A 12,823-nucleotide genomic window follows, 5' to 3' on the forward strand; every position below is an offset into this window, starting at 1 on the left:
GGAGATCCCCCTTCATCCTCACACCCACATCTCAGGGAGAAGTTAGACTTTCCCCAGCACTTGAAAAGTTAGAAACTGAAGCAGATGCCTCCCCATTTTCTCAAAAGCTCCAGCTTTGGTGGTGGAGGAGATGCTTCCTGCTAAGAAGCTGTGGGATAGGGATGAGGTGGGACGGGGGTGGAGTAGACCAAGCTGGGCCACATGCCTACTCTACCACTTACAAAGCATGTCCCTGGGCAAGGTGCTTTATCGTTCAGTGCCTCAGTTTCCTAAACTGCACAGTGGGGATAGGGTCCCTACCTCACAGTGACAAATGTTCATTCCTAGTTGTGAGGGCCTTTCTCCTCCCCTGGGGAAGGGATAGGGGACATAAGGAATTATCATTGAGAGGAAAACAGAAGACCTGATAGGCTTCTCACCCTGCCCATCATGTCTTTCAGCACTAAGCTCCACCCATCTGAGAACTTAACTTTGGTCTTGGTCATTATTTTCCAGATTTCCATCCTCCCTAATATTTCTCTCCCTCTCCTCCTACTTTTGAGACCCATTGTCCCTGTTCCTTATGTGGGGAGAGGGTGGATACCTGTGGGCAGAGGAGAACTGGGTCTGGGTCTGGGCCTGAAGAGGATTACAGTCCAGGGCAGGAAATAGGGAGACCACAGGTGCTGGGAGGAGCAAATGGGAAGCAAAGAGCAGAGCTTTGTTGTGCAAGCAGGGGTTCAAATCCCACAGCAAGTCACTTGACCTCTCTGAGCCTCCCCTTCCCCCTTCCTGTCTGTGCTCCTTAGAAGACCTGCTTCTCAGATTGCAATGAAGATAAAGGGAAATCAGTCTAGGGAACTGCTTGGGACTATGTTTGGTGCTTGGTAGGGTCAAAAATACACAAACCAACAAGCCAACACCGGTTCCTTCCCATTTGTTCTTGCACATGAAAAAGCCCAGCTCAGGGAGACCAACTTGTCACCCTACAGTTCCACCATCTGGAAACCACAGCCTTGCAGAACTGATGGGGGCCTAGGACCATGTCCCCCATTTTAGTGCTCTCCTCTGTGGTACTTCTGACTCATGATTTCAACCTGGGCTTGCACACTTCCACAGCTAGGGAGCTCACAGCCACTTCTGGGGACAGGCTGGCCACTAAACCTGCCTCGTGGCGAGTCCATCCAGTAGTGGGCCCTGCTGGCCGGTCCTCTGGGGTTTAGGTCTGGACTCCTGGATTCAGTGCCAGCTGTGCAGAGAAAGGTAGGGAGTTAGGTGAACTGTGGACAGAGCAGCTGCACGGGGCTGGATTGTTCAGTGGCCAGATGTTCAGAGGAAGAGGGGCTGGGGTGCTTCTGCCTGGGGGGGTACAGGAAAGGGGGGGTGCTCTTGACATGCAGCAAGCGGTTAGGTAGAGCTCAGCACAGAGCAGGGTGGAGGCAGGGTGAAGGGTGGAGGGCCGGCCCTAGCCCGCCCAGCTGCGGGCCAGGACAGGACGTGGTAGCTTGTAGCTGCTAACGAGCTCTTCCACTTCCTCTCCTCTGGCGCCTCCCTCCTCAGCTCCCCCAGCCTGAGGCTGTTTTTCCATTCGCTGAGGCAAATGTTCCATCCCACAGTTTTCTCTTTTCGGGAGTTAAATTTGTCTGTGGAAGCTTGAGATTTCTTCGTGCACTCTTGGAGTTAATTTGGTTTGTAAATGCTGGTGGCTGATTGCACTTGGGGGCTGCTGCTTGTTGTCTGCGCCTGCCCCCCACCCTCCAACCCTCAGCACCAGGGCCTGCCTCTGCTGGAGTTTCCCTGAGCCTTCGAGGCCTTTCTGAGAGCACACAGCCCCGAAGAGGACAAGGCCACAGTGCCCGCAGCCAGCCTAAGGTAAGCAACTTGGGGGGGGGGGGGGGGAGGGCCGGTGTCTGATGAACAGGCAGGGTTAGTCCCAGACACAGAGAGATTTACTGTCCTGCAGAGGAGGCCGGGAGCTAAGGCCTTTCAGTGGCCACTCCTGGCAGGGCTGGTCCCAAACAGTCCACAGGGCTTGTCACTAGAGAGAGGCCTTTAGGTGGGGGCCTCCACTTGAGACAGGACGGGTTGTGCCCACTCCTCCCAGCTGCTGGTCCCATCCTCACAGACGCTCGAAGAGGTCTCACACTCACTGGGTATTGTGGGTACCTGGCACAATTGTCTCAGGGGGTGGCTTGACTCCATCTTCTGCTCATCACCCACCCTGTCCAGATAAGTTCTACCCCACCTTGAGTGGGTTTATGAACACAAGGCCCCCACAGGAAGCTAAGTAGATGCTAGAAACCAAGAAGGGAAGACGTGCAAGGTGCAGCCACCATTGGCTCATTTATCCCCAGCAGCAGGACAAGATCGCCTTCCCATGAAGCTAGAGCAGAGTTCCCGGGCAGGGGAGAATAAGACTTCTGCTCCTGGCACCCCCATGGCCACATGGCCCAGCTCTGGGCCCATCTGGAAGCCTTGGAAGAGGCTGGCAGAAGTAGGTGTGTGGCCAAAAAGCATGGAACAAAGGAGCTGAGGCCTCCCCTCTGGGTTCACTGACAGCCCCTCTGTACCAGGCTTCCTCTGGCCTGGGGAGTTTTGTTTTTCATCCTTGTGATGGAGAGGACTTGGACCACACCCTGTCGTCTCTCAAACTGTGTGGGTGGAGCCAGGGAAGGGAATTGAGCCCAACTTTGCCAGAGCTGGAGCTGCAGGGCATGGCCTCTTGCTGGCAGGTTGCCAGTGTTGCTGCAGCCCTGAGCCCGGCTAGTGGCCTCCTGGAGGGCTGGTGGGCTTGAAAAGCCTACGTCTCACCAAGGCAGGACAATTCTCAGGCCTTGGCTCTGGAGCAGGACTGATAGGCGGCTGGATAGAGGAAATTAGCTCAGACTCAACCATCTGTCCCTTTCCCAGGTCTCCTTAGATGGTGGGCAGAGGTCTTGCCCAGGCATCTCCATATTTGTCTGGCCTTATACAAGACAGTTTCTCCTCTTTAGGCCTTATGTCCTGATGTTTGCAGCCAGAATTCTCTCCCTTCCAAAGACCGGATAGGATAAGAACAGTGCAGGGTTTCACATGTTAGACAATTAGTAGGCACCATTTCTTTTTTTCCCTCCAGCATTCCAGAGAGTAGGGCTCAGAATGATTCATGCTCTTCACAGATGAGGACAGAGGCCAAGCGGAAACACATGAAGTGTGTTGAGAGCCCCTGAGGTCCCCTCGTGAAAAGATCTTATGCTCCCAGGGCTGCTGGTGTCTTGCTGAGTCAGGCTCGGCACTCCTTCTGGAGACCCCATTCCTTCTCCCCCATTCCAGCCCCCACTCCTTTGTTCACCAGGTCAGCCACTCCAGCTCGATTCCCATGACAAACCACCCAAATGGTCTCCGACTCTTCAGCACATGACCACCACGTGGACTCCCAGAGGGAGCCCGTGTGTCACATCCATGACATACACAGCCATTCTCAACCTATCCTAAGAGAAGGCTCAAATCTCAGCTCGGCCACTTACGTGTGATCTGGCCAGTAGTTCACCCTGGAGAAGCCTTCAGCATCTCTGTGTGCAAGGGGGATACAACAGCTCAATGAGGGCCTCTGGGGATGGGTACCAAGAGGAACTCTGGGGAGGATGACTAGCAGTTCTCTGGGGCCCAGGGCTTCTTTTCTCACCAGCCATGCAGCATCTTCTCAATCCCACGATCAGAGGCAAATGTTTATCAGTCATCTGTGTTCTGCAGGAAACACCAGGCCAGCCGCAGTGGGCGATGAAATGGCACGGTTGTGCCTTGCCTTTGGGTGTCCTCCAGCCTGCACTCCTTTGTAGTCTCTCCAGGAGTCATCAACCCTGCCCCCTCCCACCTCCTCTCCGGTACTCAGTCTTTACCCAGCCCACCTGTCACTATGGCAGCCCTGATTGCAGAGAACTTCCGCTTCCTGTCACTCTTTTTCAAGAGCAAAGATGTGATGATTTTCAATGGGCTGGTGGCCCTGGGCACAGTGGGAAGTCAGGAGCTGTTCTCTGTGGTGGCTTTCCACTGCCCCTGCTCACCAGCCCGGAACTACATCTATGGGCTGACAGCCATTGGAGTACCTGCCCTGGCCCTCTTTCTCATCGGCGTCATCCTCAACAACCACACTTGGAACCTCGTCGCTGAGTGCCAGTATCGGAGGGCCAAGAACTGCTCAGCTGCCCCCAATTTCCTCCTCCTGAGCTCCATCCTGGGCCGCGCTGCCGTGGCCCCAGTGACCTGGTCCGTCATCTCCCTGCTACGTGGAGAGGCCTACGTCTGTGCTCTCAGCGAGTTTGTGGACCCGTCCTCACTCACCGCTGGAGAAGGCTTCCCGCCAGGCCATGCTGTGGAGATCTTGGCAAGGTTCCCCTGTGGAGAGGGCCCTGACAGCTTATCAGGCTTCCGGGAGGAGGTCAGCCGCAGGCTCAAGTATGAGTCCCAGGTAAGGTGGCTGGTGGGGAGGTGCAGGGGTGCTGAGTTCTAAAGCTCTTAACAGTCATCAGGCATAAGGGCAGGTTCACCAATGGGCTAGTGTTTGATGAAGATAATTGCCAGTCCCACAGAAGAGGTTGTTTTTGACATTTGGAATGAACCCAAGAAATGTTAAACATGGGGCTGGGGATATGGCCTAGTGGCAAGAGTGCTTGCCTCGTATACATGAGGCCCTGGGTTCAATTCCCCAGCACCACATATACAGCATATACAGAAAATGGCCAGAAGTGGCGCTGTGGCTCAAGTGGCAGAGTGCTAGCCTTGAGCAAAAAGAAGCCAGGGACAGTGCTCAGGCCCTGAGTCCAAGCCCCAAGACTGGCCAAAAAAACAAAACAAAACAAAGAAATGTTAAGCATGTATTAACTGAGCTCTACCCCCAGCCCTAAGATAAACCTTATAGAAGTCCTGGGGCTTGAACTCAGGGCCTGAGTACAGTGGCTTCTTTTGCTCAAGGCCACCACTCACCCACTTGAGCCACAGCACCACTTCTGGCTTTTTCTATACATGTGGTGCTGAGGAATCGAACCCAGGGCTTCATGTATGCCAGTCAAGCACTCTACCACTAGGCCATATTCCCACAGAGGAACATTCTTTAGGAGTCTTGAAGATCACATTGGCCTTTTGCCTTAGCTCAATAGCTTGAGCTCCTGCAGGTCACCTCAGAAGCATTTGATGGGGGGGGGGCCATGAGTTGATAGATAGCTCTAGGGGTAGGCACATTCCTGTCCTGGAAAGAGCCAGGACCCAACATTGAGGCAGCCTGAGGGGAGCCCCTAGGAGCCCAGGAAGAAGCAATCACATGCCTAAGTCTACTAGCTTTTGTGGCATGTTGGAACAGAGGTTGGATAGAGAACAGATAAGAGAATAGGCAGAGCTGGAATTGGTAAAGAAAGAGGGGCTAAGAGGCAGGAAGCAGTACACACTCCTCTAAAAGGTCTCTTCTCTTGGCAATGCCAGAAACGAAAGGAGAAAGAGCAACAGGGACGGAGACAATGCCAGAGACAAACAATGGTAAACCTGAAAAGTGCTGAGCAAACACCCACGGATTTTTTTTTTCTTTTTGTGCCAGTCATGGGGCTTGAACTCAGGGCCTGAGCACTGTCCCTGGCTTCTTTTTGCTCAAGGCTAGCACTCTATCACTTGAGCCACAGTATCACTTCTGGCTTTTTCAGTTATGTGGTACAGAAGAATTGCACCCAGGGCTTCATGCATGCTAGGCAAGCACTCTACTGCTAAGTCACATTCCCAGCCCGCCCCCCGCGCCCCATCTTAGGAGCACATGGGCAGTTATTTGTGCCATGGCCCTTGTCCTTAACAGGCTTCCATACAAGCATTTCAGATAAGCATATGGGTGAACTTTAACAAGGCAGGTAAAGATGTGAAGGAAAACCAGCATATAAAGGACTCAGAGTCAAGAGTGCTTCCAGAGGGGTCTTTGAAGGCATCTTAGGGGTGGCATCTCAGCTGAGCCGGTGGTTTTTGTGTATGTGTGCGCTTGTATGTGCATGCTGGGGACCAAACCAAGGGCCTCCTCACACAGGAACATGCTCTTCCACCAAGCTACATTTGAGCCTACACCAGGGTCTGATGGAGTGAAAGGATGGGGCACCCTTGGGATTAAAGTATAGAAAATGTCTAAGAGGCAGTTAGGTATGGGGTCTCAAGTCTTTTTTTTTTTTTTTTTTTTTTTTTTTTTGCATCTTAGGGCTTGAACTCAGGGCCTAAGCACTGTCCGAGCTTCTTTTGCTCAAGGCTAGCACTCTTACCACTTGAGCCACAGCGCCACTTCCAGCTTTTTCTGTTTATGTGGTACTGAGGAATCGAACCCAGGGCTTCAGGGCTTCATGCATGCTAGGCAAGCACGCAACCACTAAGCCACATTCCCAGCCCCAAGTCTCAAGTCTTGAAGCACATGACTCAATAGGTGTGTGCCTGTCATCCAAGGCACCCCAGGTCACAAAGCACAAATGGGATCCCAGTCCAGGCTATCCGTGGCATAAAGTGAGTCTCTATCTCATAAATAACCAACTTAAAAAAGGGTTGGCAGATGTCTTAAGTGGTAGAGTGCCTGCTTAACAGTTGCAAGGCCCTCATTTCAAATTCCAGTGCCATGAAATGACAAAACAAAACCCAGGTGAATCAGTCTTTTTTTTGTGTGTGTGTGTTTTTTTTTTTTTTTGCCAGTCCTGGGCCTTAAACTCAGGGCCTGAGCACTGTCCCTGGCTTCCTTTTTCGCTCAAGGCTAGCACTTTGCCATTTGAGCCACAACACCACTCCTGGCCATTTTCTGTATATGTGGTGCTGAGGAATCGAATCTAGGACTTCATGTATAGGAGGCAAGCACTCTTGCCACTAGGCCATATTCCCAGCCATGCCCGCCCCCTCCAGATGAATCAGTCTTAAGAGCAGGGTATGCACTAGAAATGTAATTCATGTCCCATTTCCCTCCCAGAAGTAGGATCCGTTCCTTCTGAGCCATCCCAGGGTGGTTGGGCTCAGGCAGCTCCCTTCCCCTCCTGAACCTACCTGTTCTCTGGCCAGCTCTTTGGGTGGCTGCTGATCGGTGTGGTGGCCATCCTGGTGTTCCTGACCAAGTGCCTCAAGCATTACTGCTCACCGCTCAGCTACCGCCAGGAGGCCTACTGGGCACAGTACCGCACCAATGAGGACCAGCTGTTCCATCGCACAGCCGAGGTGCACTCGAAGGTGCTTGCTGCCAACAACGTGCGCCGCTTCTTTGGCTTCGTGGCGCTTAATAAGGACGATGAGGAGCTGATTGCCAAGTTCCCGGTGGAAGGCACACAGCCACGGCCACAGTGGAATGCCATCACTGGTGTCTACCTGTACCGAGAGAACCAGGGCCTACCGCTCTACAGTCGCCTGCACAAGTGGGCCCAGGGCCTAGCAGGCAACGGCACAGTGCCAGACAGCGTGGAGATGGCCCTGCTCACTTCCTAGGGGCCTGCTTGACACCCTTTGCAAAAGGTACTACTCTGTCCAAACAGAACCCCACTGCCTTACCCCCATGTTCTTGGGCTTAGTCCAAGAGAAGAGACATAAAATGACTTGGGGTGTATGACATGACAGGGCTTTTCAGCCCTGAAGGACCCCCTCTCCTGTAGCCACTAGCCTTCAGCTTTAGGGAAGACTTCCACTATTGGCCTTAGAGAACTATAACATAGATGGCCCTTGGTGGGAGTCCGAGCAGAGAAGACTCAACCCACAGAGGCAGGAAGACAGAAGTCGCCCGTTTGTATGTAAATACACTGTGCAGTTAATTTGTGTCTAATTGCATAGAGGCAGAATTGCTCTCTACTGCTTACCTCTAGCCTAATTTTATATATTTAAATTTTTTGATAAAGCTTTTCTTTCTATAAGAGACTGGCTTGGTGTCTATGCAACTGAATGGGCAGCATGGTGGCCATTCAGTCAGGCTCAAATCCCACACCCTGTGGGAAGAAAGGGGAGGAACGAGGCTGGTCCACAGCATGGCAGCAGTGCTGGAACATGAGGTGTCCCAAAGAGGGGAAGGAAGGTTCCAGGGATGAGAACTGTTGGCAGCTGGATTTTATGGTCTGACATGATCTGGTCACAGGCAGCCTGGCCTTCCTCAGAGTAGCTCAGTTAGAAATTCTGAGTGTGGGCTGGGGATATAGCCTAGTGGCAAGAGTGCCTGCCTCGGATACACGAGGCCCTAGGTTCGATTCCCCAGCACCACATATACAGAAAACGGCCAGAAGCGGCGCTGTGGCTCAAGTGGCAGAGTGCTAGCCTTGAGCGGGAAGAAGCCAGGGACAGTGCTCAGGCCCTGAGTCCAAGGCCCAGGACTGGCAAAAAAAAAAAAAAAAAAAAAAAAAAAAAAAAAAATTCTGAGTGTGAAGATCTTATGGTTGGAGCTAACTTCCAAGAACCAGACAGGTGTGGCTCCTTCCTAGCCCCACCTAGCTACCTCCACCACCTCTAAACCTTTTGAGGTTTTCCCACGTGTCCTACTCCCTACTCTCTCAAGACGAACCTATTTCCCATGAAAAACTCAGGTCATTCAAGGCCCCTGCAGAGAACACCCAATTCCCCCAGGACTAAACCAGAAAGGAACTGGCTTTGACACCTAGTGGGGTCCATACAGGCCTCCCAGAACCCTGGGAAGGATGAGGTCATCTGGCCTGAGATCACAGGAGCAGAGACTTTCCTTAGAAACCCAGGTTTCCTAATGTTCACTCCTGGGTCCTGCCTCTGTCCTTCCTGTCACAGCTTCACAGCCTCTGCAAAAGGGCAGAGGGCTAGGCAAACTGAGGTAATGCCAGACTCCCAGATGGTCCTGCTTCCTGGGCCCTATCAATACTTGGCTGGACTAAGAGCCTGCAGGGACAAGGTGGGATCCAGACCATGGGATTCGCAGGAGTTGGTCTTTTGCTCTTAGTCCTGATGGAACTTCCTAAAGGAGGTAAACTTGGTTCTTCTGGGAGCCCAACAGCCAGAAACCACAGAGCAGCTTCAGAAAGGGAAAGATGCTATGGACTGTTATATAAATAAAACAAGTGAAGAGGAATTACTTAGTGGCAGAACACTGGTTTTCCACATGCAAGGCTCTGGGTTCAACATCTTACACAGTAACAACTTTTCTTTTTTCTGTGGTAGTGATGTTTGAACTCAGGACCTTGTAATTGCTAGGCAGGCACTCTACTACTTGATTTTATTTTAGATATTATTTTAAAAGAGGAAAAATATAAAACACTTCAAATGGGTTTTCATTTGGAGAGGATTACCCTGTTGTTGCTGCAGAAAAAGCAGCACTTAAGTCTTCAGGCAACAGCTGAGTGCCCAGGTGCCTGGCTGGACCCTGCTGCTGCTTCAGCGAAGCCAGTGGCCACTAGTCCTCCAGCACTGAGCTCTTGGCCTCCACATATTCCAAGGCCTTCGCCTTAACTGCCTGCACCTCCTTCTCAGTGCCATGCTGCTTCTCATAGTCCAGGTAGCGCTTGAAAAAGAACTTCATTCTCTTGGGGGCCAGACTCAGATGAATAACTCGCTCAAAAATGTCCCTGGAGGAAGAACAGGATAGCAAATGACTTGTGGTGCCAGCTCTGACCCCTGACTGTGCTCAGCCACTTGCCCTCAGGCCTACTATCACCCAGCTCCCCACTTCTCTCTCCATTATCAATATGACAGTCTATGATACACCACTCCCTCATTCTCTACAAGAATACCAGAATGGGGACCCACAATGACCTATGACAGAAACAAACTCACAGGATGAGGGTGAAGTACCTCGACTTCTAGGGCTTGGGTTCACTGACCCAATCCTGCCCTGTGGGGATTCTTGGAACAAGTGAGACCCTGCCTAGAAAGCTGCTGCCTGATGAGAATCAGGCACAGTGTGAATGGACAGTGAAGGAATCTAAAGTCACCTGACTCCCAGGCCAGGGGCTAGGTGGCTTTCTGGGATCAGACAGGCCAAAGGCTGGTCTTTGGGTACTAGAAAAGTGAATAAAAGCAGACCTGGAGAATCATACCTGCGCTATATTTATATTGTCTAGGTTAAGAGAACTGGCAGTTGGTTGCCAATGACCCTTGCTGCCACCCCACACCCACTAGGAGTCCACCTAGTCTGTGTTCCCCTCTTACCGGACTTCCTTCTGGCTGCCATGCTTGATGACCATGTCAATGTAGACTGACCAGACATCTGTGCGCTTTGGGTAGGTACTCAGCATGTTTTCAAAAATGGCTTTGGCACGCTCCGCATCTCCCAGCTGGAACTCCAGCTGGGCAAACTTGGCGATCACATCCACATCTGTAGGAAGACAACAGCTCAGACACAGGGTAAGCTGACAGCCCCTCACCACAGCACCAAGTGCTAACAGGACAGAATGAGTCTCACTTCTGGCTCTTGGGCCAAGACCTACGTTATCCCTCACACACGACTCTCTATATCTGGAAGAAACAGGGCAGTCCCAGGCATAAAAGAATACATGTGAATTAGTTGTTAAATGAAAAGATGCCAATTCCTATTCCCAGATATCAGAGGGCCCTGTATATTCAGGAACTCAGAACAAGACTCACGTTCCTTGCTGGGTAAGCACTCTAGGGCTCGCTGAAGCACCCTGTGACTGGCTCCAGCTTGCTTCCTCCGCAGAACAAATGCACCATACTTAATCCAAACAGCTTTGTCCTGCCGGAAACGCTTCAGCATCCGGTTGTAGAGCTCATCAGCTTCCTGTGGGAAAGACAAGGAGATAGTGGTAGAACAAAGGTAAAATGCTCAGAGAAACCAGATTGGGTTTGATAAAACCAAGTTCCCACCAAGACCTAATTCTAGAGGTAAGAGGAGGGGAGGAGAAGAGAGGGGAGAGAAGGGAAAGAGAAGGGAGAGAAGGTACACTAGAGTAGAAGAGCCACTGATAACGGAACATGGACTAGTGTCTTCTTATCTAGGGGTTGTGGAAAGCCTTGTGGAGGAGACAGAGCTATCTTTCTGTTGACTGTATGCTCCAGACTATAGTCTGCTACACTTTAAGTGCCATACTGCCTAACTGCAAATCTGGCACCAAACAATGGTAGTAGCTTCCCTACTAATCCTGTCTCGTATGGAAATCCTGGATTGCGAGACACCATGAGATGACAAGAGGAAACTAGAAAGAGGAAAAGGGCATAGAAGGCCTTCTATTTATAATGTGGCCCAAGATATATACACAAGGGACTAAAGTCCCTCTACTTCTAAAGCCATCGTTTCTCTACCTCTACTTCCCTTGCCCAAAATGGAGAAGTGACTTCTCTTTGGATGAGCAAGGCCGTGGTGAGCCCAGGGTGGGATAGCACTCAGACTGTGGGGGTTCTCCCTGAGACTCCTGGGCCTGAGATCCCAGGATATCCTTTTCAAGAAGCTGAGGGCTGGGGCTAGGAATGTGGCTTAGCGGTAGAGTGCTTGCCTAGCATGCATGAAGCCCTGGGTTTGAATCCTCAGCACCACATAAACAGAAAAAGCCAGAAGTGGCATTGTGGCTCAAGTGGTAAAGTGCTAGCAAAAACAGTAACAAAGGTGGCAAGACTGCTTGCCTTATATACATGAAGCCCTGGGTTCGATTCCCCAGCACCACATATATAGAAAATGGCCAGAAGTGGTGCTGTGGCTCAAGTGGCAGAGTGCTAGCCTTGAGCAAAAGGAAGCCAGGGACAGTGCTCAGGCCCTGAGTGCAAGCCACAAGACTGGCAGAAAAAAAAAAAAAAAAAAGAACCTGAGGGCTCTGGGCAGCTGGCCATTGACCAAGCCTCCTACCTTGAACTTCTCAGACTTTGTGTAGATGTCAGCCAGATGAAGAAAGACCTTGAGAGGCTCATTGTACTGCACAGCCCGGTCGAAGACCTTGGTCAGGGACTCCTGGGAGCCGTACATGTTTTCCAGGTTCAGCAGTGCCACCCACACATTCAGCTTCTCCTGCTCCTCTCTGGAAACAGTGAGCAGCACATGAGCTCCATCGAATCAGTGAGCCCCACTCCCACCTTGGATCTCCAAGAACTACTCTTCCTCAGTGAGACAGAATCTCACTTTTTTTCCCTGGCTGGCTTCAAATCAGGATCCTCTAGGTCTCAGCCTCCTGAGTAACAGACTTGTAGGCATGATCACAGGTGTGAGCCACTAGTGCCTGGAGGTTCCGTGGGTGTCTCTCTACATTTCTGGAAGGAAGTCTCTGGGTTCTGAGTCTGGTTCTTTGTCCTCCCTCTTCTCTGGGCTTCAGAAAACTTAACCTGGGTTTTACCCAGAGTGCAGAGCTGTCATCCCTATTCTACCTGTCTAAACTGGGAACCCTGTTGAAGAACAAAGACTCTAGGAAGTGTCACAATGAAAGGACAATAACATATTAATGCGTAACTTTCACAGAGATGGTCAAACCTGAGAGAAAGCCTAGGGATTGCTAGTGCAGCCATCCAGACTGCTGTTGGCCTGCCCAGGCAGAAATGACCTGTGGTGGCCCACTCTGCCAGCCATCACTTAGGGCAATACGGTATGATCTAGAGGCCCCCTCCCCAGGATGGGGAAGCCAAAGCCTGGACCTGAAGGAGATGGTCTTCAGGGCCCTCTCCGCCACAGCCCGGGCCTTCTCAATCTCGGTGGCTTGCAGGTGGAAAGCCATGTACTGCAGCCACAGGATGGAGCTGTTTGGGGAGCTCAGCACAAGCCGGTCGAAGTCATCCGCTGACTGTGGCTGGCGTCCGGGATCCATGAGCGCTTCCTCGATGCGGCATAGCTCTTTCTCAGCCTTCTGCTTCTCCAACTCCTTTTCCTTCTTGCTTTTCTTTTTCTGCTTTGGAAGACAGAACAGTAAGTGAGTCACCTGCTCCTTGAGCCCCA

At 51.6% G+C, this 12,823-nt stretch overlaps 2 protein-coding genes across 3 annotated transcripts in view; one reads left to right on the forward strand and one right to left on the reverse strand.

The window, feature by feature from the left end:
* The first annotated feature begins 1,527 nt into the window (after nt 1-1,527).
* On the forward strand, nt 1,528-8,038 carry Calhm2 (calcium homeostasis modulator family member 2). The gene is made up of 3 exons (XM_048338322.1): nt 1,528-1,851; nt 3,712-4,426; nt 7,018-8,038. Exons 2-3 carry the CDS (start codon nt 3,875-3,877, stop codon nt 7,432-7,434), a joined length of 969 nt encoding a protein of 322 aa, XP_048194279.1. The 5' UTR covers nt 1,528-1,851; nt 3,712-3,874; the 3' UTR covers nt 7,435-8,038.
* A 1,139-nt stretch (nt 8,039-9,177) lies between these two features.
* Nucleotides 9,178-12,823, reverse strand: part of Pdcd11 (programmed cell death 11) — a 41,968-nt gene continuing 38,322 nt past the window's right edge. For both annotated transcript variants that reach the window (XM_048338324.1, XM_048338323.1), the window contains exons 32-36: nt 12,526-12,773; nt 11,750-11,918; nt 10,537-10,690; nt 10,102-10,267; nt 9,178-9,518 (exon numbers count right to left, since the gene is read on the reverse strand). In XM_048338324.1, the coding sequence (XP_048194281.1) occupies nt 9,347-9,518; nt 10,102-10,267; nt 10,537-10,690; nt 11,750-11,918; nt 12,526-12,773 (909 nt within the window). In that variant the 3' untranslated portion in view covers nt 9,178-9,346. The remainder of the gene's footprint in view (nt 9,519-10,101; nt 10,268-10,536; nt 10,691-11,749; nt 11,919-12,525; nt 12,774-12,823) is intronic.

The sequence above is a fragment of the Perognathus longimembris genome, chromosome 2 (genome assembly GCF_023159225.1).
Source record: "Perognathus longimembris pacificus isolate PPM17 chromosome 2, ASM2315922v1, whole genome shotgun sequence".
Classification (NCBI taxonomy): Eukaryota; Metazoa; Chordata; class Mammalia; order Rodentia; family Heteromyidae; genus Perognathus; species Perognathus longimembris.